Source organism: Platalea leucorodia, assembly GCF_965183815.1.
Source record: "Platalea leucorodia genome assembly, chromosome: 5".
Classification (NCBI taxonomy): domain Eukaryota; kingdom Metazoa; phylum Chordata; class Aves; order Pelecaniformes; family Threskiornithidae; genus Platalea; species Platalea leucorodia.
The window spans coordinates 72,977,518-73,001,823 of NC_138827.1; the positions used below are offsets into that span (position 1 = coordinate 72,977,518).

Sequence of the window (24,306 nt, forward strand, 5' to 3'; positions counted from 1 at the left end):
TTTTTTAGATCATCCGTTGGCTGCCTCTTTACCAGGCCCAACAAGCCAAGTTACCTCAACCTATCTTCATGAGGTATCAGGAGCCTGTCTTGGTTGCTGTCTGTTGTTTGGCCCTGTGAGAACATATATCACCACCATTGGTGATATCAGAGGGCTTCAGCATCTCACTTAACAGCTTGTTAGTACCTTTGCCTTGTCACCTTTTCTGGCTAAACCTTAGCCAGTTGTAAGTTGCAGTATTCTGGTTTTTCTTTCCTGATGCATGCTATATCTAGCTATTCTCCTTGCCTGTAACTTTAAAAGGCAATGTTTTGATTACTGTTAAGTCCTACCTTTAAACCTGCCTAGAATGTAAAGTCTAATTTCTTGATTAATTTCTAGACAATTTGAATGCATAGATTTTTGTGACACTTAAGTTTAGAACACAGCTTGAGTTATAAGCAAGTGTTTGTGGTATTTGTCTGGAATACCACTGGGTTTTGCCAGTTGCTACTGATTAGTAATATCTTGTGTACTCTGAGAAATGTGTGTGCGCATCTTCAGTGTGAGCTGGTGCTGCAGTCAGTATTTCATATAAAAAAAACCTAAGCCAAAGCCTATCTAATTTTTTACAGGATTTCTAGCTCTTAATATTTTCTTGATAAATCTGATGTTAGGTGATTATTTGTGTGTCATGCAAGCCATGCAGCATGTTTTGTTTGTTTCCCCAGTTGTCATCAAATGGCTCATATTCCTGTTCTGGTTTTCCTACTGTGTGGCAGATATCTAGATCTTAGCACTCAGAGGTTTAATTCCTACTGCTAGATCTTCTCGTCCTGTTTCAGCAGTGTGTAGGGACCTTGTTTATTAAGGCCTTTTGAATCACTGGTATATTTTGGCCTTAGTGTAAATGGGTTGAGTGTGTGTGCTTTTATCTCCCCAGGTTTCTGCTTCCACTAGAAGGAACTGCAGTTCCTTATTAGAAGAGATCTATGTTTCTTTAATAAAGAAGTTTTCCTATCTCTCTTTGTCTACTAGCTGTCGTATGTGAGCAATTCTGTCACCAGGGGCGTATTTGGAGTGTTTTCCCAAGAGTAAATTTAGGTGCCGTTAGTCAGAAGTTTGAAGTGGCTTCATCATTGACAATGATTTAAATTAATTTGTGAAAGAGGTAACATTTCTTGTGGCAAATGTATTTAACACAACCTTTGAAAAGACATTTGTAGCAGGTATTTTACAAGTGCAAATTAAGCAACGTTGGTTAGAAAATGAATATATATTTTTGAAAATGTAATTTGGTGACATGTGACACTATAAATGCAAATTACCTCTGTAAAGAATGTGACTATGAACCTCCCATATTTCTACCCAGACTGAAACATTCAAAGAAAAGAATAAAAAAACCCAAACTGATTAATATAGTACATTAAAAGTTAACTGTTCATGTCCTGTGAGCAGGTTGTCTTATTTTAACCATTCAGTGCAGTTTTTAGGGAGCTTTTGATTAATTTTAATGGCATCCAGGATATTTATATCCAGACAACTATTAGGTTTTGAATGAAGGGATTCATTGCCATTTGGGTGTTGCACTGATACCTCCGTGCTCAAGAATAAAGTTGTTGGTTCTTCCTGATTCCCCAACCCTCGCCTCCTTCCTCAAGTACACACAGGCAAAGAAACCCTTCTTGCCTTCAGGCCCTCCAGGCAGAAGTGAGAGGCACCCTGGGTATGTCACAGTGAAAAGAGCAGTTCAGTGAAACATGTTTTCATGAAACTGCCATTAACATCTAAGAAAGCAAACCTGTTATGGGATCAGTTTCTCCTAGCGTGTTACAGCCAAATCTTCTGGGGAAGAAAACCACTTTCACAGTGTGTTCTTGCTTGAAGATGAGTAGGATTGTAATGATGTCGTCTCCTACCTTTTCATGCTGTAAGGCTGTTTCTTTCCTGCAGCTCTTTGGAGAAAAGGGTGTTTGAGTGTGCTTGCCTCAGGGCAGCTTCTGTGCCATGCCGGTGTGCTAGCCCTGCCACTGTCACGCTCGCTCCGCGGCACGGGCACTCCCCTGGCAGCCGGGACCCGATGCCAGGAGCCTGTACATTCAGATCTGAAGCTGTTTGGGGAAAATAATCTGCAAAAAGAAATTGGGGGGGGTGGGGAGCAGCAAATTATTTAGGGCCAAGAAATGGTCCATGGAGGTTCTGGAGAGTAACGAGGATAATTCTGTCTCCTGTGAAAGGGCTGGACTTGTGGGATCTTCAGCTTTCATTAGTTACCTGCTGATTCTCAGATAGTCCAGCAAACAAGCTGCTTTATTTTATGTTCTGCTGCTAGTTCTGGCCTAGAGTTCCTTGGCACTCATGAAGTACTTCCATCTCACTAAACCAGAGATGTGATGCCTTATACATACACTAGTGCTACTGCTGTCATCAGAGGAAAATGGTTGTTTCCATGTAAAATCTGATTAGAAGTGTTCATATGTTGTCATGCATAACTTATTGGCAGGGAAATTCACCACCTTGAATGATTTTTTCCAAGTGAAGTAGTACAAGCTCTGTTATTTAGTATACTTAGTCCAGACAAAACCCCGTACATTTTCAGTAGGAAACAGTGTGATAGAGGCAGATAGAGCATTGGGTTGTTTTTTTGTTTTTGTTTTGTTTGTTTTGTTTTTTTTTTTAAATTTATTTTATTTTTATTCTTTATTTTTTTGATAGCTCAGACCACTCAGCCTTTGAAACCCCCATTTTTATTTCACAAATGTACCCTTTGAAACCTATTCTGAAAGGAGGTGCTGCAAAGGTGATACTAGAGTGGAAATTCTACATAGTAAGTTTAAATCGGAGCTTCTGGAGAGACTGTAGTTTGATTTAACAAGGTCCTTTCTCTCCTGTTCTATTCTTACTTAGGCATGCTTAAAGAGCAGCATATTTGGTGAAGAATTACAGTTGTTTTGGATGCCTGTGCATGGGTTTGTCATAAACGTATTGGCCAACCAGCTCTGCCTAAAATCAGAGCTCGCTGGGCTAGGTGCTAAAGGTCACCTTTGAGTAAGATAGTTCCTGTCCTAGAGATCTTATGTTTGAAGCGAAAAATACCCAGCCAAGCCAGAGGAAGGAAAGCTGAAGCAAAAAATAATGGGACCTCAATGTTTTACCTACCTGTCCAGCCCTCTGATCCAACAGCAGGCAGTCAGGATCCTGCTGTGTAAGGGAATTGTTTCTTTCTTCCTGCGAATGAGGCAGTTTTGAGTCTTGAGTTCAGGGCTTCCTCACTAAACAAAGCAGAACTTAAAATCTTTAATTTCCTGAAGCTTTTCAGTGAATGCTGGGGAGTACTGTAATAGTTCCAGTTTCTTGGAACTGCTTTCTCATTACACAGAAATCCTAGTCAAGCACGCGTTGTCTGTAAACTATGTTATTGTTAATAATACCTGTAAGAGTAACTTCATAATGGAGCAAGCCTTGCAACAGCAATAGGGAGTTCAGGTGTGCCTGAAAGGAAACGGGAGAAATGGCCGACTCCAAAGCAAACGGGCTTGCTTGTGCACTTTGCATCCATCTGGCTTCCCTGCTGTCCCACCTCACTTGGAGGGGACATGTTGACAAGGGAATGGGTCTGGGGAGGAAATGGATAGTCAGAATACGTCAAATGCCTATGTAAATATATGAATGGAGTACGGAGGCTTAGGCTGGGATCCTTGTATTATAGAAGTACCTTGAGCTTTCTCTTTGAAAGCGCTGATTGAGACTGCTTAACGCGACCACGAGCACTGCAACAGCAAGTTCTGTACGGTCATTCTCTAATTGTATAGTTATTGCTGTGTGTTGGAGCAAACTAGACTGCTATAAATCATGTTTTGGGAAGAGGTCCTTGTTAGGAAGAGAAACGTATTTGTTTACGTACGCTGTAGAGATGACTGGAAGCATACTTTGTGTGACTGCGCTAAGGCCGATATTCAGGCTTTGCCAAAGGTAAGTGCTACAGACAGTTGGAGCTTTAAGTGTCCGTAGAGCTGCTGCCGGCAGCTCAGCACACTGACCGGTGGAAAGCAGGGCGGGTGTTGTGCCAGCGTGATCTGGGCTCTTCCTTCAGCTTGACAGCAAAAGGTGCCATTCAGCACAGCTCCCATCCCTTTGTGCGCGGGCAATTAGGATGTGGTCCGTGGCGAGTCAAAGCTGCAGGGTCACAGGAAAGTCGGTTGCTGCTGCTAGTGCCATTTTCTTCTGTAAGCCCCTGGGTGAGGGGACTTCCCCTTGAGCAGGGCTATAGCTCGGCAGCCCCCGGAACAAGCTGACCTGGCAGGCCGGCAAGGAGGGCGTCGGTCACTGCGGGGAGCACCGCGGGTTTCCCGTCTGGGCCCCGCTGCGGCAGCCTGCAGACAGGGAGGGCTCTCGCAGAGAGCAGCGGGGTCCTGCGGCCCCCGCCTCAGGGGAGGCGCTGGCACTTTGTTCGCCGTGACGGAAGGTGGCCTGGCCCAAGGCTGCACCGGCAGCACTCGTTGCTGGCCTCTGGCAGTGATTGGGAGCCCCTTAAGGGACTTTGCCCCAGGTGTGTGCTCGTACAAAGCAGCTGGGAGGGGAAGAGGGGTGGTCTCCCTCCTCTCTCCCTCCTCTCTCCCTCCTCTCTCCCTCCTCTCTCCCTCCTCTCTCCCTCCTCTCTCCCTCCTCTCTCCCTCCTCTCTCCCTCCTCTCTCCCTCCTCTCTCCCTCCTCTCTCCCTCCTCTCTCCCTCCTCTCTCCCTCTCATAAGAAAATGCCTCTGCTGTTACAAGTACCGTGAGTTAGATCTGTGCAGTTTTCTGGAATACTAAATGCTCCTTTCTAGGAACAATAAAGCTTTCATGTACTTATTAGGAGTGTTTCACGGTTCTGTGAATCCATAGCATCCTAAGTAAGATGTGTATTGGAGAGTCTCCTCTAAAGAGCAGATACATAGTAGATATTTAAAACCTCAGCCGTGACAGTCTGAGGACCCCATCTATGGATAACTGTCCTGAATAAGGTCAGTGCTTATTCTGTTCCAAGGCAAATTGTCAAATTTACATCTTGGATCTAACGTGTGAGGGCAACATGCATAAGGATATTGATTCTTGTTTCCATATAGCCATGACTCTGCACAAAATACTTTGAAAGGAATCAAATGGGAAAACTCAGAGCTGTCAGCTGTTAGCCCAGTGCTTCTCGCAATTGATACGGAAGCAAGTTTGGCACAGCTGCCGTGAAGTTACTGTTTTTTAATTTCTCTTACTTTCTCTTAAATTAAAGCTTATGTATAATAGCACTAGGTTTCAGGTAGCTAGACAATTCTCATTCTTGAGAAAAAAAGTGGTTGTCATCTTGGCTGGAGATAGGAAACCAGTCAAAAGTACTGTTTGCTTGTGCCATTTAGCTGGGCACCGCCCAGGTTAGGCGGCGGAGAAGCAGCGCACGGTTATGTGTGGGAACGCTTCCTTGCTGCAGAAGAGGGGAAACTGATGTTGCGGAACCACAGCACGTTACCAGTCTCTAATGTATCAGTGTGCTGTGTGCTCACGCCGTGGCCTTCAGTTCAAAGCATGGCTGTGCTCCTCTCAACTTCTCCCTATGTCTGCAGGACTTCAAGCAACAGACATGCCAGAGGTAGTGCAGATGAGAACCTATTGCTACACAGCCCCAAAAGCAAATTCAAAGCTTATATTTGGTCTGCTGGCTGAGGAATTCTGTCAATGTACAATATATGAACAATTAGAGAAATTTTTAAAGCGGTGCTGCGTTGTGCTTATGAATTCTGAGACCTGGACGTGGACCAGGAGATTTGTTCTGGTTTCTGCCTCTCCGCAGTTAAGTGCCTCGTAGCAGCGCGTGTCCTGAAGAGGACCAATTCCTGGGTCAGCGCTGCAGGCTAAACCCAGCCGTCGGTGGTGGGGGGCTACGGGGGGACTGAGGCGTTGGGTAAGTCAGTGCCGAGGGCAGCAGCTTCCCCCCAGGCTGTACGATGGGTGCTGGGCACAGCTGCGTCCTGCGCGCAGGAGCAGGTAAAAACCGCTGCTAGTTCCTTCAGGCTTTGAGTTACCAGCTTGGCGGGGAGATTCTTAGGCTGGCTCAGAAAGTGCCACACTAAAGCATGGCCTGTTACAGTGTTAGTGGTAAAGAGGAGGAGCATCCTGTGACTTATGACAAAAACAAGCTCTTTTAAAAGAAAATTGTAACAAGAACAAATAAACTGACACCCGATTGCTGGGTTTCTACAAATCGGAGCATTCTGAACTGTGCTACCTTCAGCAGTTCGTGGTTGCTCAGAAATAACACACGTTAAGTGGATGTCTGTGCTGGTCTGATGTGGAGCCCTTGTACCTAGCTAGAAGCCATGCGTCCTCCTGCACTACGCGCTTCCATTAAATAACTTAACAAACCTACAAAAATGTGAAGATGTGCTGCTGTGCTCGCTAAGTTCTGAACAATAAATCTCCGAACGGAATTGTAGTATGCACAGCTTTAAGATAATGTCTTTGTGACCTTTTGCTTTCAATAGCATTGGTTTGAGCATCACTACTACTAAAATTCCTAGTTACTTACTTAATTTTTTTCTTCAAGCTTTCTGAGGGCACTTAACCAGTCTCTATTGTATTTCTGAGGGATGATTCACGTTAAATTAATTTTTCAGCTCTTGTAGGCAGGAAGCTGTAGTAAGTGCATTTGGAACAAAAGAGGGGTTTTGGGTTTGTACAACACGACTTGCTGTTGTGTTGTGTTGGTTTTGTTCTTACTATTAAGTGCCCCAGCAAGATCACTCTTCAGTATTTCATGCTGTAATTGTGAAAGTTTTCAAAAACAACTTGTCCTGGTTTCAGCTGGGATAGAGTTAGTTTTCTTCTTAGTAGCTGGTAGAGTGCTGTGTTTTGGATTTAGGATGAGAATAATGTTGATAATACACCGATGTTTTGGTTCTTGCTGAGCAGAGTTTACACTGGTCAAGGACTTTTTGGCTTCTCGTGCTCTGCCAGGTGCACAAGAAGCTGGGAGGGGACATGGCTGTGCTGACCCAGACTGGCCAAAGGGCTATTCCATACCGTATGACATCACGCCCAGTATATAAACTGGGGGAAGAAGAAAGAAGGGGGGGATGTTCGGAGCGATGGCGTTTGTCTTCCCAAGTAACCGTTACGCGTGATGGAGCCCTGCTTTCCTGAGGATGGCTGAGCACCTGCCTGCCGATGGGAAGCAGTGAATGAATTCCTTGCTTTGCTTTGCTTGTGTGCGTGGCTTTTGCTTTACCTATTAAACCGCCTTTATCTCAACCCACGAGTTTTCTCACTTTTACTCTTCTGCTTCTCTCCCCCATCCCACCGGGAGGGAGTGAGCGAGCGGCTGCGTGGGGCTTAGTTGCCAGCCGGGGTTAAACCATGACAGTCCTTTTTGGTGCCCAACGTGGGGCTTGAAGGGTTAAGAATTTTTCTTGTAAAATCAAAAGCAGATAGGCATCTATCTATATATTGCTTTTGTATTCATATACTGCAAAAAGCTTAACTCCTGTTTTAGGAATGACTGTCTACTATAATTATAGCCAAAATGTTGCATGTTCCTATCGAGTTTATGGCTAAAGCCTCCTATATTCAAATGACAGGAAATAAAAGTGGATGATAGTGGATCCGTTAATGACAGTGTTCCCTCAGTCTATAGTTCTAAACAAGAAGCAGGCTTTCATACATAACCTTGGGAGAGATTAAGACAAAAGTGTATTTCGTTTCCCTGTCTGGAGCTGGAGAAAGCAAAAAACCTCTCGGTAGTTATGTGGTAACTGTGTCATGCATGTGTTTAGTTTTCCCAAGCTGGCTTTACTTGAGTTAGTCTGGCAAAAAACCAGAAAGGGAAGCCGAGCTTCATTCAGTAATCCATTAAAATGATGACCACATTATTTGGTTATTATGAGGCCTTCAAACTATTTTTTAAATAATTACATCATTTCAGACTTTTTGCAATTACATAATTCAGACTTTTGAACTGCAAAAGGCTTCCCTCAACCAACCAGTGCCACAGGGCTCGTTCGCTCAAGTCAGCGAAGCCAGCGGACGGGACGGCAGCAGGCCCAGCAGCCGCCTCCCGGCCGCCTGCTCAGCCCGCGGGCAACGTCCTCTCGCTGACAGAGCCTCCCTGCGAGAGATCTTCAATAAAAGAAAACTCCAGTCAATTTCCACTGCTATCAAGGTGGTGATATCTTGAACACAGAAATCAAATAAAATGGAGAATAAATAAGGAAAAAATGATTGAAAACTAAAAACTACTCCATTCCATGTTCATGACGTTTTTAATACTCATCTTGCTAAGATGCAGAACAAGGACTATTGAATTTCCATTCATTAGCAGCCAACAAGATATGAATGAGTATTAACTTCAAACAAAAACTGATTTATAACATCAAGTTGTGCACTTAAAAAAATAATTACAAAACATTTTTAAAAGGAAGAGTAACAGTGGAAGCAATAACGAATATAAACCATGACTGATTAGGCTTAAAACACAACTTCAAGTATTCTATGGCATTTCCTCAGACATTTGTCTTAAATTTGTTTGTGCAATACCCATCTTTGCATAGTAAAGAAAAATTGGTTGAACTCCAGCCTTAAGTAATCTGTTTCTTTTTAACATGCCCCTACACAGCTGTTAATTTGCCTAGGAGACTTCTCTTGTAGGAGGATCAGACCAAATCAGTGAGATCACGCGGCGAACTGGAACGAGCCATACAGATACCACAGGTTCTTGTCCAGATGAATGGATAAATAATGGAGCGAATGTATAGTGGATGTAAGGGAGGCAGTGCTGACCAGGTCTTCTTTTGATGATGCTTTGCAATGGACAAATTAACGCTACACGGATACGTACTTGCCAAAGCACAGCAAAGGCGAGATGTAGGAAACCAACGCCTACCCAAGCCAGTTTTGTAATTGCCTGCCACCGCAGAAAGCACTTCAGCCTGTACCTACTCTCAGCCGTGTTGCCACTTGCGTTGCGTACACACAGGGCAGAAAGCAAACGTGTTCTTGCACACGCACACAGCGGCTGATGAGTGGAGCATAAATTCAGTCAAGAAATCATAATTCCTATGAAACTGCTGGTGTAAATAAAAAAGTTAGTCCAGCACTGAACATCCGTACGTAGTAGTTGGGGACCACTGTGGTCTGATTTAAACATCACATCACACACTAACAATGTTGTTTGTGAAACGCTTCTCAAAGGTTTATTACACAGGCAGTTTAGGTATATCCAGTTGATTTTACCGATTTTAATTTTTGGTAACCCCTGGTGTTTCTGTTCTGGGTTACACTTGCGTTGGAAGCGGAACCCTAACAAAGTGCTTTTAGAGGACGATAATACAGTTGCAAGTATTTCTGGTTTGTCGCAGAAGTATTGTCACTAACTTCATTCTGCTTGAAGCCAGGCAGGAATTTTTCAGACTAAGATTTATAACATATACATCAATGTTGGCTACCTGTGTGCAGCACCTCTAACTCATAACGTAGTAAGTGTTAATGTGATTATGTTAAAGCTGTTTAAAAATACTTAATAATAACTGTCAACCAAAAGAATATATTGCAGTTCTCTTGTGAGACTGTTAGATTGAACATTATACTAAGAAACAGAATTGAAATGAGATTTGTTAAGTCACAGGAAATCTGCAGCATTTTCTTAATGTTTTGGCTCTTAAAGCTAACTCAGGAACTGGATTTCCACTGAACAAAGATGGCGTAAGCAGTGTAACTGGACTGCTGTTGTTACTAATATCCAACCTTTAAATTAAATCCAAAATTATAGAAGTTTTTAATTCTGATTATCAGATGCAGCAATGGAATTTTCAGGTCACTTCGCTTACATAAACTGAATTACCTAAGTTTTAAGTCAAGATCAAAAGGAAGAGCCAGACTGTACAGCCCTCTACTTTAAGGGAGGCCTAAGCTAGACCTCTGCAGGCCGTTCTCAAGCCAGACGCACCCAGGCCAGCCTGGTTCCCAGGGGAGCGGTACTGCTGCCCAGCGCTCCTCCGCAAGAATCCGTCTTTGTAGACAAGGTGTATCTAGAAGTCATTGCAACGCAAAACCCCCCCTGAAATTACAGGGGCTTTTGCACTCTTTGTGATGATAACTAGCTATCAGTAGCCAAGGGTCAAAGTATTAATTTTGCATTATACGTTGAAGAGTGAGACCCATCAAAGAGATGGAGGGAGCGAGTCAGAAATGTCAGTCACCTTTGCAAGCCGGTTTGGGTGGGTGGGCAGAAGGCAAGAGCAGAATGACTCGTTCCAAGCTTTTAACCTTTTGTCAGTATTTTAAGGCTTATTTAAGTTTTTATTTCACAGGATCTAGACAGGAAATAAGTAGCTATAGTTTAAAAAAAAAAAAAAAAAAAAGCTTGGCACTTCTGTGATTAGTTTGAGTTATGGAAAATCTGTATAACAGCCAAAAAAAAAGTAATCCAGACTTACAGTCAATACATAGATATGCGTTTATACATTTTAATTGTTTTTGGTTTCAAGCATACAAACTTCAGATCACATCTGTTCGGTGTCAGAACTCCCTGCATCTGCATGCTATTATCTGCCTTTTTTGAGCAAGCCCAGAACATCCGCTGTACAACATGCTACAGGAAAAAAGGGGAGAAAAAAAAAACCCAAAACCAAACCCAACATCAAAAATAGATTTACATAAAGAATAGAACCATTTTATATGGAAATCCTTTTCTCTCATATATATATATATTTATATATAATCTGTGAAAACGATACGTCAAAATCTTATTTCCATATTTACACTTTTTCCTTCTTGGAAGAATTGCATCCATCACTCGATAGCTTCCACACCCAACAGACTCCTGGCCCAGGAGACCAGAAGAAGGTGGACAGTGAGCTCACAGAGCAGGGAACTCTGAAGCCGAGCGGCAGAACGCCCTGCATGGCTGGCACAGCTATCGGAGCCTGGCATCCGCTTCCCCGGGGTTTGTATCGATTGGGCTGCAGATTCTGCTTGGGGTGATCTTGCTAGCTTGGTTGGTTGTATGTGAGCCATGCAGGTTACCCTTTCAAAATTAGCTCCTCATGCCACTGGAGTTGGATAAGAAAAAGGAAGTCATGCGAACTCAAGTGAAGTTAGAGTGCCAGCAGGCTGGGAAAAAAATCTTCTGCTGTTTCATTGTTTTGGAACAGTTCTCTTATTGCACTTGGTCTGTGTGTCTCCTCCTTTGTTTGAGGAAAGAAAAAAACCACCTGATTTTGAAACAGTTTGCTTGTAATCCTTGTCAGTTAATTTTAACAAGAGAAAGGTGAATGGAGGAAGTATTTTGAACTTCTCTCCAAAAAGGACAGTCTTCTACCACCTCAAATCCTAACATCCCAACACTGTGTTTATAGTTACTATTTCTCATGTTCTTCCTTACTGGTTTAGTTCCTGTGCAGCTACAGCAAAGACATCGTACCCCAAATCCAGTAGTGCAAGAAGAAGCTTTTTGAACTGCATTTCTTCAGATAGGGCCTTGTTGACTTGGATCGAACCTTCGTTTTTTGACATTTCTTCCAGGTTGCATCAAAAGGAGTGAAAAGAGAAAAATGCAAGACATTAGTTAGATATAACAGGAACAAAGCCCTTGCCCAGGTCATAGTAAAGTAAAAGGCTCACGCTGAGACAGTTTAACAAGTAACTTTTCCAAGGGGTAACAATTTAAGGAATTTGGTTGCACGCTTCCTGTAGCGTAGTATCAAGTGTTGCTTTCCTTATGCAGCTTAAAGATCACGCTGGCATACAGAATTCAATTATTTCTGTAGTACTTCAAGTGGTGCTCTAAATTTGTAGCAGCTTTCAGCCCACAGTAACCCGTGTGTCCACTAGGCCAAGAAAGCATGCGTGTACCTAAAGGCAATGAGTCAGAAGTGCCAGTACTGGCAATACGGAAGCACGCGGAGACTTGAGTTCTCGGAGCAAGTGCCCATCTCTGGCTGTACCAGCATACCACAGCTCGGTTTACGTATTCCAGTGTGACAAAAAAGCGAGTGCCTCTGTGAGCTCTTACCACACTATTGACCACACGACTGCTGTGAATCTTAGTAAGGTGCAAGATATAGCAAAGACATTGCAATCGAAGGAGAGTGGACAGTTTTGTAAATTGTGTGATTAGAATTCAACGTTAACAGCGGATAGCAAGCTGGTCAGTGGTATCCAGTCTCCTGCGATACTGATGTCCTATGTCAAACAGCAAGACATTAGGAAGCGACAACAAAAGTTGGGTGCAACCTCCCCAGTATCTGGCTTTATGTGGGGCATCAAGCAAGGGGCTCATGCATTTAGTTTTAACATTGGGCATATGCACCACTACCGCCACCAAACTGACATGCAAAAATACAGAACAGGAATTCATAAATTCCCTAAAGCTACATACCAGCCCCGGGATTTTCTGTTTTCTGCAGCCCTGCTAACTACTACCACTGATACAATATTTATAAATATACCATACACGAGGTTTGCCTGGTGGTTTAAGAGACTAATGGATGTATGCAAAGGCAACTTCTTTTTGAGCAGACTTCCAAAGACTGGTAATTCTTGGGCATCCTTGGTTTTGTTTTGTGGTTTTTTGGTTTGGTTTTGGTTTTGGGTTTTTTTTTTTTTTTTTCCCCCCTTGGGTACCCGTGCCTACACTTTTGCAAGGTGAATGCTTGAGAACTGCTGGTTTCTGAATGATTGCTATATTCATCTTTCAATCATTTCCCCTCTAGGAGTACTGTACTAATGGTCCTTCTGAATTAGGCTGGCATTACTTCAATATCTCACTCCATCCTCCACTGTACTACAGGTAAATTTGAGATGAGCAAATCATTTTTTCAGGCCAACTCGCAGAACTGCATGATAGGAAGTATGACTATAATATAACTGGGTTAAATGTGAGTTAAAATCTGCTTTGCGTCTGCTTGTCCTGCCAGTTTCAACAGGGAAAGGACTTGCCTGCTTCTCTTCCTCCTCTGCCCCCCCGCTTTAAATACGGTCTAGCATACTTGAATTCAAACAACTAATTAGTCAGTCCCCCTAAAACAAGTCATCAATGCGTGTAAAAAATCCAGATGATGTAACTTGTCCCCCTACTCTAGGGAAAGTACCATATTCCAGTTTGCTCGAAGAGGACAAGTCATTAAAACATACACTGAATTACACTCTGCTACCTAGGCTTATTTTAATTAAAGAAATGGACTTTTTAAGCCTTAGAACAAGGTACAGAGGACAGATGCTATGCTTGCTTCCCAGTGCAGCTCTTGTAACAAAACTCTTTTGACTTTTATCCTATCAAATCTTTTCTAACCTGATCTCCACCAGCGGAGTATTCCAGTAAGGACCATTCGGTTGTACGACAGCTCAGCCAGCACCTGTGCCGCGGGGCAACAGGCAAAGTCGGCTGTGCCCTCGCCACGCATTCTGCGATCTGTCCGAACCACATATTTTATCCAGCAGAAATACACACTGCAAGGAATAAGGTACTAACCAAACCACCGCCTTTCTTCACTTAGGATATTCTGCTAACAGTGTTGCATGAGAAGGAAACGTGGAGAACTAAAAGAACATTTAACATAGGAGCCTCTGAATGGTCTCTGCAACACGGAATATCAGGTACAGTGTCAATGAGGGAACATAGTGCACACGTGCAAAGCGTTGACAAGAGCCTGCCGCCTCGCTCTGCTGCCATCGTAGCACTTCACAGAGGTGGGCGGGCAGGCAGGCGTTACCCTGCAGGAATCGGAATTCTATTCTGATTCCCCAACCTGCTTTAACAACTTCATCCCAAATTACTGACCATTTTAATACTGAAATGAAGACGGTAGTCTTGCTTAAATCAGCAAATAGAACAAATCTCTCTCTTCCCCAAGAAAATTACAACAAAAAGAAAGGAAACGAGATGAGTATCAGGTCCTGGGTATCTGCACCTCTTTATAGCTATGTATTATAGTAGTCCAAGGTTCCTCGCGGTATGCTTCAGTAAAACGACAGGGCGGGGGGCAGAGGAGTCCTCCTCTATGGAAGGACACATAGGAGAATGACGCTGTTTCCTAGGTCTGTCTCATTTTATGCGGAAGATCTTAGAGCACCAGCTTCTTTCTGCATTTAATGTTTTAATGCCTCTTTAAATAACGAGGGTCAGCCTTTCAGTCTGTAACCCAACCAGAAAGAGTGTCTCTAACAACGACAAAATTATAGGTGACTCTGAATCAAAAAAGCGCACCATGCTACAGCACATCACTGCCTCTGTAACACGGTCATCTTTACAAATGAAAAATACTTCCGAAAAGAAAACTGGTTTTGGAAAAGGCTGGATGAATACAAGAAATACCTTGCTGCAATCCTCTGCTTTTTTTTTTTTTTTTTTTGCAACTAATTAGGAATGCGGTTACACAGTATATTACTTGCAAATCTGTGCCTTTGTCTGTGATCACATAAATACAAAGCTTTACTTAAGTATTTAAAATTTTATCCAAAACTGGTATTTTAACCACTTGAAATAGCTGATGTTTTCATAAGCATTCCTAAAGCATGGTTCAAATGCTGAAGAACAGGTTAAATAAATGACCTTTTGCTACAAAACTGATTCAAATTAACAAAATGAAGGACTAAAATTAGCAGCTTAAAATAAGACACTGACCTGCCACTTATTCTAGTAGTTGGAAAAAAGTGAGAAAATCTCTCACGTTTGATTCTAATGCTGATGTTTGTGGGGTGATGACTGTATTTAGGGCCACAATCCATGCTCTACAGATATGCTGGTAGGGGACCGAAACCTCCTTCCTCACAACGTCGCTGTCAGCATTCCACTGCCTTATCTTGCAGAAACTTTTGGGGTCTAAATGCATCTGCACAGACCAGTTAAAAACTTGGCATCTGTAAGGACCGGGTAAGTCTTTGGTCCATCTATTAATCTTCCATTAAAGGGACAGAAAGCCCTGCAGCTAAGAAACAATTGCTGGAAATAGAATTGTGCCTACAATCAACTCTTCTCTGTCAGCCTCTTTTGCATTCTGATACAACGAGAAGCAGCTTTTCATATGCATTTCCACATCACTTTTGCTAGCCCTGCCTCTTAGCAGTGCTGCTTTATTACCAAAAATTGCTTTAATACTGTTAAAGTCAGCAACAAAAGCATTTCATTGGCTTATGTTACTGCAGTAGCTTTGCAAAAGTAAGTGAATATGTGCTAGGAAAAAAAGTGAGCATGGGCCCCTGAGACTGCGATCGCAGCCGATGCGCAGAAGAACTACTCTAATGGTAAAGATGCCCGTCCTACCATGGTCCTGTATTCAACACTGTATATCGAAATCTTGCACAGACCTGCTACCTCAAAATGAACTTCACATTTCATGAATGCCGTACTTCTGAACGTTACCCAGCAGAGTTCAGGTAGAAATATGTAGGGCTCCTTTACCGCAGTCTAAACACCAACTGCTTTAAAAGTACTACGCAAGGCTCAACTGAAGTAAAATCTACTTCTTAACAAGGTTTCCACCCACAGCCTCTAACTCTAAGCCACCTGAAATGTGTAATGAGGCTCTATACCCCCTAAAATTGTCAGTTAACTTTTTTCTTTCCTAGTCTATCCACACATTAACTTGATTAGAAAAATTAACCTTGGATTCATTCTTGAAACTGGAAGTTTTGGGTTGGTTTTTTTTTCCTTTGTTTCTCCAAACTTGCATCAAGCCTTCTTTTACACTCCCCCTCCAACCCCCGCCCCCTCATTTCATGAACAAAGTTTGCTTAGTTGCAGCTTACGTTTGATATGGACTTGACACCACAGTACCGTATGTTCATATGAACATCTGATAACCTGTGAAACAGAAATCACATCTCCCAGTTTGTAAAGCATTAGCTACCTTCTCTCATATTTGCAGAGACTAAACATATCACTTGCTTAAAAAGGAAAAGTTAAAATCCTCTTTATTATCCTCATCTGTCCCTCCAGATACATCTGAAGCAAAGTATCAGAGGGTCTACGCGTGCTAGCCCTCTTCTGTATACAAAAGCTGAAAAGCCTTTTCAGTTCCCCTCTGACCCCCAGAAGAAACATGCACTTCAAGCTGTGAGCTAGGCCAGGCCAGTGTATTTGAGGTTCTGCTACAGAATAAACACTCGTATCTTGCTCTTTTGGGAGTAACAGCTCCAAGAGACTTCTCCAATACAGATGCTCTATGGGGATAGCGAGCTTCTACATTTGGGCAAACAAACGACACCAGGATGCAAAGCTGAACACTCGTGAGAGTAGTCTGGGAGATGTGGAACGCAAAGAAGAAATAAACAATCAATCAGTTCAATGCTGGATTGTTTCAGACAGGGAGGGATTCTTCTAAAGATCTGCGGTCGTGCAAGCTCTCGAGCGTGGGCATCCCCAGGGGGCAGCCAGACTGCTCGCGCAGCTGCTAGCGGGTGCTGCAGCACTGGCGTAAAGGAGCCAAGGTGGTTGTGGCGCAAGACAGATTAAAACGATTCCGAGGAAGAAACTGCCTGAAGTTTTCATATTTTAATGACTTGTACCGTGTTTTCAACAAGTTACCTTCTGCAATACAAATGTAATATTTAGGGATGAGTGCTCTGTGTCTGGAAAGTACATGAGTTGCTATGTACCAGACATGTGTCTCTGATAGCAGAAAACTGGTCCGAAAGTATAATCTGACATTTATTTTTTCCAACAAAATCTAGCTTGGTTAATTCCCATGGGAACTTACAATATCAATGTTTCTAATATTATTGCTTTAAATGTGCATGCATTGTTGTTCTCAATAAATAAATAATTTTAACAGAAATGTTAACGCAAGCCTTGCAGAAAATTTGGCTGTGTTTATTTAAAAAAGCTAATTGCAGTGAAGCGCAGGGGAAAAAACCCTCAGTTCTGCAACTAACTGAAACCTTCATGTATTGTTTATATGCTTTATTTAGGTTAAAAGACAGCGCTCTCCTATAATTCTGCATCTAGTAGGATATGGTAGAAAAAATGTAAATGTACTTCTATTACTTAATGCTACAGAATATGTCCAAGATTACAGAGAGTCTGTAAAAAAGCTTTATTCCTAGAGCAGGCCTTTACACAGGAGAAATCTTTCAATCTATCAAATGAAAAGAATCCCAGTTCCTTCTTGTGTTAACACCAGATGCAAATCCACGTCTCTCACTGCATATTCTAACATACACGCCTCATTTGAATTTCTGCCTTTGAACGTAGATTTGATGAAACAACATAACAAATCAAAAATGCATAAATATTGAATTATTTTACTGTTTATAAATACGGAAAATACAAGTCTCAACCATATGAGAGACAATGCAAAAGACAGAGGACTGAATTAAAACTACGTTGTTTAGAGCTGCCCTGTAGTAACTTATAAATACTGGAGGCTGACTTAAGGGTATTTATTGTACAAATAAGTGGATTTAATTTATTTAACTGAGAAGAAGCTGTAAGAAAAAAAAAAAAAAAAAACCAGCAGCTCAAGGCAAGTCTATCAGCAGGAATTAGAAAGGCTTATGAAGATCATACACCTGTGCTTAAAGACGGATGTTCTGATACATTTTGTATGTAATCTTTTCTTACCAAAGCCCACAAGGAGCACTGACTCCCACAGCTGATGCCGGCAGCCCTGCAGCTCGGGCCAGCGTAGGCAGCGTTACTGCCCTCAGAACAAGCATTTAGAGAAAAATGAATGTGGCAGGTGCTGGCTCTTTCTGAAAACACCGACAGTGGCAGGCAGTGCAGGAGGAGGTAATCATTGCCTTGTCCAGAAGAAAGGGCAAAGTCTGTTTTCAGCAGGGCTGAAAGAGACTTAGAAATATTTTGCTTCTATATGCACGTGTAATTAAGGCCACTGGACACTATGAAAATGTAACAGTCTAAACCAGAAGTAAACACACATGTTTAGGTGACCTTTGAAAGTGAATTAACAGATAAACATCGCCCAATCACTACATTCTACTTTGATAGTCTTCGTTATCAATTAGGGAATAATTTTTTTTCTTCTCAACTCAGACATGGAACATGAATATAGGCCATATAAAATATTCTTTTAATTGTTATAAAAACCTGCTTGAGGAATTACAGCTTATTGTTGTACCATGGCTTAATCTTGATTCATGTTGTTGAAAAGAAATCGCAACTTGAATACCGTGAGAAATTACTTTGTTCTTTTGCTTAACACTTCCATGATTCGTAAGGTTATAAACACTGATTCTAAATTTAGATCCTTTTTATGACTTAGACTTGACGCTACAAAAAAAGGCAAGAATTAAATACCTTTGTACAAGACTCCCTCTTTGCTTTAACGGTCACAGGCAGAATAACTAGTATTTTACTCTTCATACTTATAAACCACAGTGAACTAGAATTGGGTGAGAAACGTTTTCATCTTTCAGGAGACAGTTCAAGATTTCAAAACGTTCTCTCTAAACCTGATTTTTTTTTAAAAAATTGTGAATTGATAATAAAAAAAAAATCAGTAACCACAAACAAAAGTTAGCTCTGGTACTTTGGAGTCAACTGTGTCAACACATTTGTTGTTACTGAAAACTACTCGGCTACTGCCACCACTTACCACGTACACATGAAGTCTTTAATTATAAAAACACGTACCAGTTTGAAAGGACTACTGCATCCAAAATAAACGCTCCTCAAGACACGTATCTTTTGAGGTTTTTAACCGCTGTAGTCAGCTTCTGAGAACAACGCTACTACTTGGAGGTGAAAAAAAAAGACCTTGTTCCCTGAGTGTTAGGGTGAACTCATGACAGTTAAATTCATTCTTTTATTGTTCTTCAACTTTGCACCCTGATGACATCTGCTAGTTTCAAATCCACTTCCTCCTCTCGTTCAGTGCAGACGTAATTCTTTCTTTTTAAAGCAGTTTGTTATAGTTTGGGGGGGAGTTACCTTGGAAGTCTTGTAGCAGGAACTCAAAATTTAGTGATGTAAGCAAGAAATAGAAATGCCATAGCCACTGAAGAGAAGACATGCGGCATTGCTTACTTAAAGCCCCATCCTGTCCCCCCAAGGACAATAGCTGCTACCAGGATGGCACCAGCGATGGAGCCTATTATAAGATTGGTGGCACTAGGACCTGTGATAAAGGATTATGGTAAGACAGACATACGAACCAACCACTTTATTCACATTAAGTGAAGCAACTGAAGGGTAGTCAAACAATTCAAGGAATACAGACAGCACACAAGGTGATGTCTCTAGACAGTTTCAGCAAGCCCAACTTACTTTGCTTTAACAGTAAGAATGAACAAAGCTGTTGCTCTCTGCATTGTGCTATGTTGACTTCTACCACAGACAAAAATCCAGTGTCGGACAGTAAATTCCACTGTGACTTACTCCATTACCTAGTGAATGAACTGGCAGCTGAGGACACTAAGATATTTGTGAATAATTCCTTAACTTAAAGGAAAAAGTATGAACATTGTATGACTACGGAAAACGAGAAGAAAAAAAAAAAAAAACATCAAAAAGCCTAACTTTTTTCATGGTGGTCCTGAAAGGTGGCAGATATTTTAATGTGAGCTGCGAGCATCTAGCACCGCTTGCTAATCAGAGTCCAGACTCCCTACAGTTACGTCAATGCTAAATTTACAAACAATTGTTTGACAAAAGCAAAGGATTATATAATAAGGAACAAAAGTTGAAATAAAAGCTGTATTCCCATTAAGCTTTCCAAACATCAAAGCATCTCTTCAACATTCCCAAGAAGCTACTTAACAACAAAGTGGGGAAGGGTGGAGCAGGAAAAAAGAGCAACAGAAAGAAGCAGCACAAAATATATTTGTGCAATTTTCTGAAGAGGGCAAGAGAACACCTAAATAAGATACTCATAATTGACCCGTAAGTGCTCTGTTTACACCGGGTGGAGGAAAACTGACAACAGGCTTGAGTAACATTTTAATTGCTCTGTACAAAAACTTCCTATTGAGCAGTCTTTGATGTAAAGCTAATTGCATCTGAGCTCAAGGCAAAATGAAACCAACCCAACAGTTCTTTTGCAGCATATTGCACTTTTTGTTTAAACGTTTACATACCCAGGAATAGCCTTCAAAAACAGTTCTTACCTCCTACCCCAGTCTCCCCAAACCAAGCAATTGAGATTTTCCTATTTTAAATGTTCTGAAACTGAGTTTGGAAAACTGTTGGACAGCTAACATAAGGAAGAAAAAGGAGCAGCCAGAGATCAGCAAAGGAAAGAGCAAGGGCAGCTGCAACAACTGAAAGTTTTAAGCTGTTAGGTGGGTATCACAAGACCTTCTGCCCAGTCCCAGACACGACAGTAAGTACGGGCCCTCAGTTTTAAAATTCACTGCAGCGACCTAACTTGATTGCATCCATTACGCGTTTCCCAGATCAGTGCTTCTGGAGATCAGATTAGCTAAAAGAAAACCAAGGTTTAAAGATTGCTTCCTGCAATTCCTACACAAAGAGTATTCGGGAATGTGAATAAAAGACTTGGACTGAAAAGAAATACAGTGAGCTTTACAGATATGAGCAGTGCACAAATTTGACAACAATAATTAATAGGTAATTTTTCACAATTTGGAAGAACGTATCTTACTTGGACTTACCTTTAAAGTCACACCTGGCTCAAATTGACAGGAGTGAGCATGGTGGAGCGTAAATGAATGCCATTCCACCGGCATTCTATCCCCAGCTGAGGCCTGCTTTCAACAGCAGCCTAATGAGCTGCTGTATCCGACTCAGATCTATGGCTCACTCTGGATTTTATCAAATGACTGCACACAACAAAAGACTGAAAACACAGCAACTAATTTATCTGTAATAAATTTTAGAAGCCTTGAAAAATTCCAAAGCCGATTTCTTTCTAGCCATAGAATGCTATCTTCCCACAAAAGCGGTACAATGATTAACTGAGAGTAACACAGTCGTAATTTAGATAAGGAAGTACCAAATGGCCACTTTTTTACATCCCTCTTCATACTATGTTCCCTGGTTGTTAAATGCTCAGGGGCGGGGGGCGGAATCTACTTCATAGTGCACATCCATTCAACAAACAACAGTTTGTTCTTTCAATACAGAAAATCAATATTGGTCTTATTTACTATAAATATGGAAGAGTTCAATCAAAATTTAAACAGACAAGGATAATATACAAAACAATTAGGTTCAGTTAATAGAAAAGTTACTAAAGCTATGTTAAATAATAAATGGGTCCTGACAAAAAACACTTTTCGGATCTGACCCAATTTTATAAAGCGTCAGTGACTAAAGAAGTGACGTTCATTTTTAACACAAAAAAAAACCCCTGAAAATCAAATGCCTGTGAGAATTAGCTTATCTGCTAGAGAGCCTAAGAGCAGAGTAAACAGATGGCTGTGGATAAAGGCATGGCGGTTCCTCTGGAAAAATTTTAAAACTGTTTCACACCATGCTGGGAGTGGCAGTTCCTATGAATGCAAAGAAACAGCTATTTTTCCTAGTAAAGAACCTGAAAAGGCTACGTTCAAAGTAAAATTTCACTGACAATCAACAAGTCTATCATCTCATTTCTGACTTCAGTATAAAAACAAAGCAGGTGGAATAGTTATGATTACTAAACAGCAACCACTTGTTTACCAGAACAGAGTCCTCCAATTAATAAATTCCAGTTTCAAAACAGAGAGATTTAAGAGGATTATTGGTAAGCCGTTTTAAGACCATAACAGACTGTGGACATAAAAGTACTTACAATAGAACTACCTGTACCTGTTATACCTTTACCTTAAGGATGTATGGCTTATGTTTTATTAAGTATTATCACGGAAATTGTGTTATTAATAAACCAGAATTTTGCTACCAGTATGAAGCCTACTTTGCCTCAGGTCGTTTTAGTTAGTGACATTTATGAAGAAAAGTATAAATCAATACGTTTCGGCTAAATAAGCCTCTCTAGTCACTGGACTCGGATACCTGACACGTAAACCGAAATTAAGAGGAAGGTTTTCACAACCACCATACCGTGGGGTCATTTTCCATCCGGACTATCGCAAGACGCAACACTTGGGGTGTACTTGTTCTTTCCGCCACACTGCTGCTATAACCTGCGGGCAGGGATTTATCAGGAGGAAGCTCCTGCAACCAACTGCACGGAAACCGCCTGGCACACCGCCCCTTCCTGCAAGGCGCCAGCTGCTTTGGCGTGGCTATCGCGGCATCTCTAGGCATCTTTTAGGACACTGATATAAATCCAACTGAAGGTGTTAACACACCTGTAATTTCAGTGGACTTCAGACTATTCCCTAAATCTTCATCACCATCAGACAGATTCCACAAGAATTAATACCCACTGCTTTGAAACCATTGCTAGTTGTAGAAGAGGCAAGGTTACCGCAGATTGTCCTCCAGGTAACACCACACTGTGGCAGTTTGATGTTTTCTTTTCTTGCCTGTCACTTTGCCAGCCAAATCCTCTGGTTTAAGTTATCAATGTTAAGTATCCATTTCAGGATGAAATCTGGAAAAAAACTACTCTGCCATTTTGTCCCCCATGATTACTAAAATAAATTCGTAAAGCATTAAGAAACTAAAGTTATTTCAGCACTTTGAAGAAAAGTTTGCCATTTGCAAGTGAAGCGCCAAGGAAGGAGGAAGAAGGGCAGGACTGGCATCAGGCTGTGATGAACACAACCTCCCCTGCAGCCACTGACGGTAACAGCCACCAGGGCCTGAAGGGCGTTAGGGACAGAGAGGGTATGTGTGTTCCCCACGTGCTTTCTTTAAACCAAGCAACAGAAAGTAGCAGCGGCTTGCCTTGAATGTACATTTGTATCTATCTGAAGGAACCAGAGGACAGAGAAAAGACTGATGGGATCCAGGAAAGAAGAACTGATAGAAACAAAAAGAAGAATGAGTCAGGCAGCGAGTGACAGAGGAGAGGAAAGATGAAGAAAAGCTGGGATTAGAGCAGAAGGATACAGGAGCAAGAACAAATGGTCAGGGTTGTTGGTCAGAGCTGAGTGGATTGAGACAGCAGGTAAGGGAAGATAAAAACAGAAGGGTACAAGGCTGAACGTAAGCGAAAGGCAAATGGTCCTCAACCTGTAGGTTAATTAATATTCTGCTCCAGAATCTGGGTCCCAAACCTCTACAATCTTCAGAGTCTTCAGTTTTTAGCAAACAGCTGTAAAAGCCACCAGCAGAACAGAGATGTGATCCTTCTCAAGCAGATGACCTATGACCTTCTTCCTTCTATTTGTTTTTCTATTAGTTGTCCTCTGTGAGTGCAAAGGTCTCTTCTGACAATCTAAGATGAGTTTCATGTAACAGTCCAGTTCAGCAAAAGCTAAAAAGGTTGTATCCAGGGCTGCAAGCTCAGACATGCAAAATGCTGCCTACCAGAAGACTGCCCGTGCAGCCGTGATTAGACCTGTCCGTGACTGCTTTGTCACGCAGCCTGATTAGAAATCACAAACTGTCTTGTTATGATTCCCCCTCCGGAGAGATGGCACTGTTGGAAATCCGGGAAGAGCAGAAGCACAGCAATTTATTCTGTAGTTGCACAGTGAATGCAGAATGAAAAGGGTTCTTATATGGGCATTTTTATATGTGTATACATACACATACACAGACACACGTATATAATTCATAGCCACTGTTAAAATTGAGGTAGTGGCCTAACACTTGAGATTACAGTTTCCTGAAACTATGAAAAGACAATAAAAATTGCACATACATATTCTTTATATATGAATTCTATACTTCAGCATTCTACTGCCTTGAGGTAACAGAGTCCTAGCAACGGAACATTCAGAAGCTTTACTGTAAAATTATCTGTCTATACTATTATCATCAGCTTTCATCTTCCTAGCTAGATCGTGTGACCTATTATTAGACTGAAAGCCCCATAGATTGTAATAAACAATTTCTGCGTTTTATGAAATAGTCCACGTTACTCAGTCTATGTTGCAAAATAATCACAAACTCCCATTTTTTCCCATTATTTTTATAATTTGGTGTAATGGAAACATTTAGACATTTCATTTTACTGTGACAATGTAAAAATTCACAAACTTATTGTTTTATGCCCCACATTATCCCAGACAGGAGAAGGTTCAACACTGCATGAGCAAACCACATGACACAGACACAGTCAAATCACATGACAAATACGGTCACCACATGACAAAGCTAATGGGGGAATACACAGAGGGCTCGGGTGCGTACGGTTACCTCACACACTAGGCACCAAACATAAAACTCAGACTAAGAAAAATGCTTACTCTATTCCCCACCCTGTGCCTCCAAAAATCACCCCCAAGGCCAGAATGGTCCCTGCCACTGCACCTATTAGCCTGTTAGTGGCCAT

At 41.7% G+C, this 24,306-nt stretch overlaps 1 protein-coding gene across 1 annotated transcript in view; it reads right to left on the reverse strand.

The window, feature by feature from the left end:
• Window positions 1-11,400: 11,400 nt before the first annotated feature.
• ADAM23 (ADAM metallopeptidase domain 23) overlaps window positions 11,401-24,306 on the reverse strand; it is a gene marked incomplete at both ends in the record, with an annotated part of 78,797 nt that continues 65,891 nt past the window's right edge. The window contains 3 exons of the mRNA XM_082314723.1: window positions 11,401-11,514; window positions 15,746-15,800; window positions 18,984-19,074. Of these exons, the coding sequence (XP_082170849.1) occupies window positions 11,401-11,514; window positions 15,746-15,800; window positions 18,984-19,074 (260 nt within the window). The remainder of the gene's footprint in view (window positions 11,515-15,745; window positions 15,801-18,983; window positions 19,075-24,306) is intronic.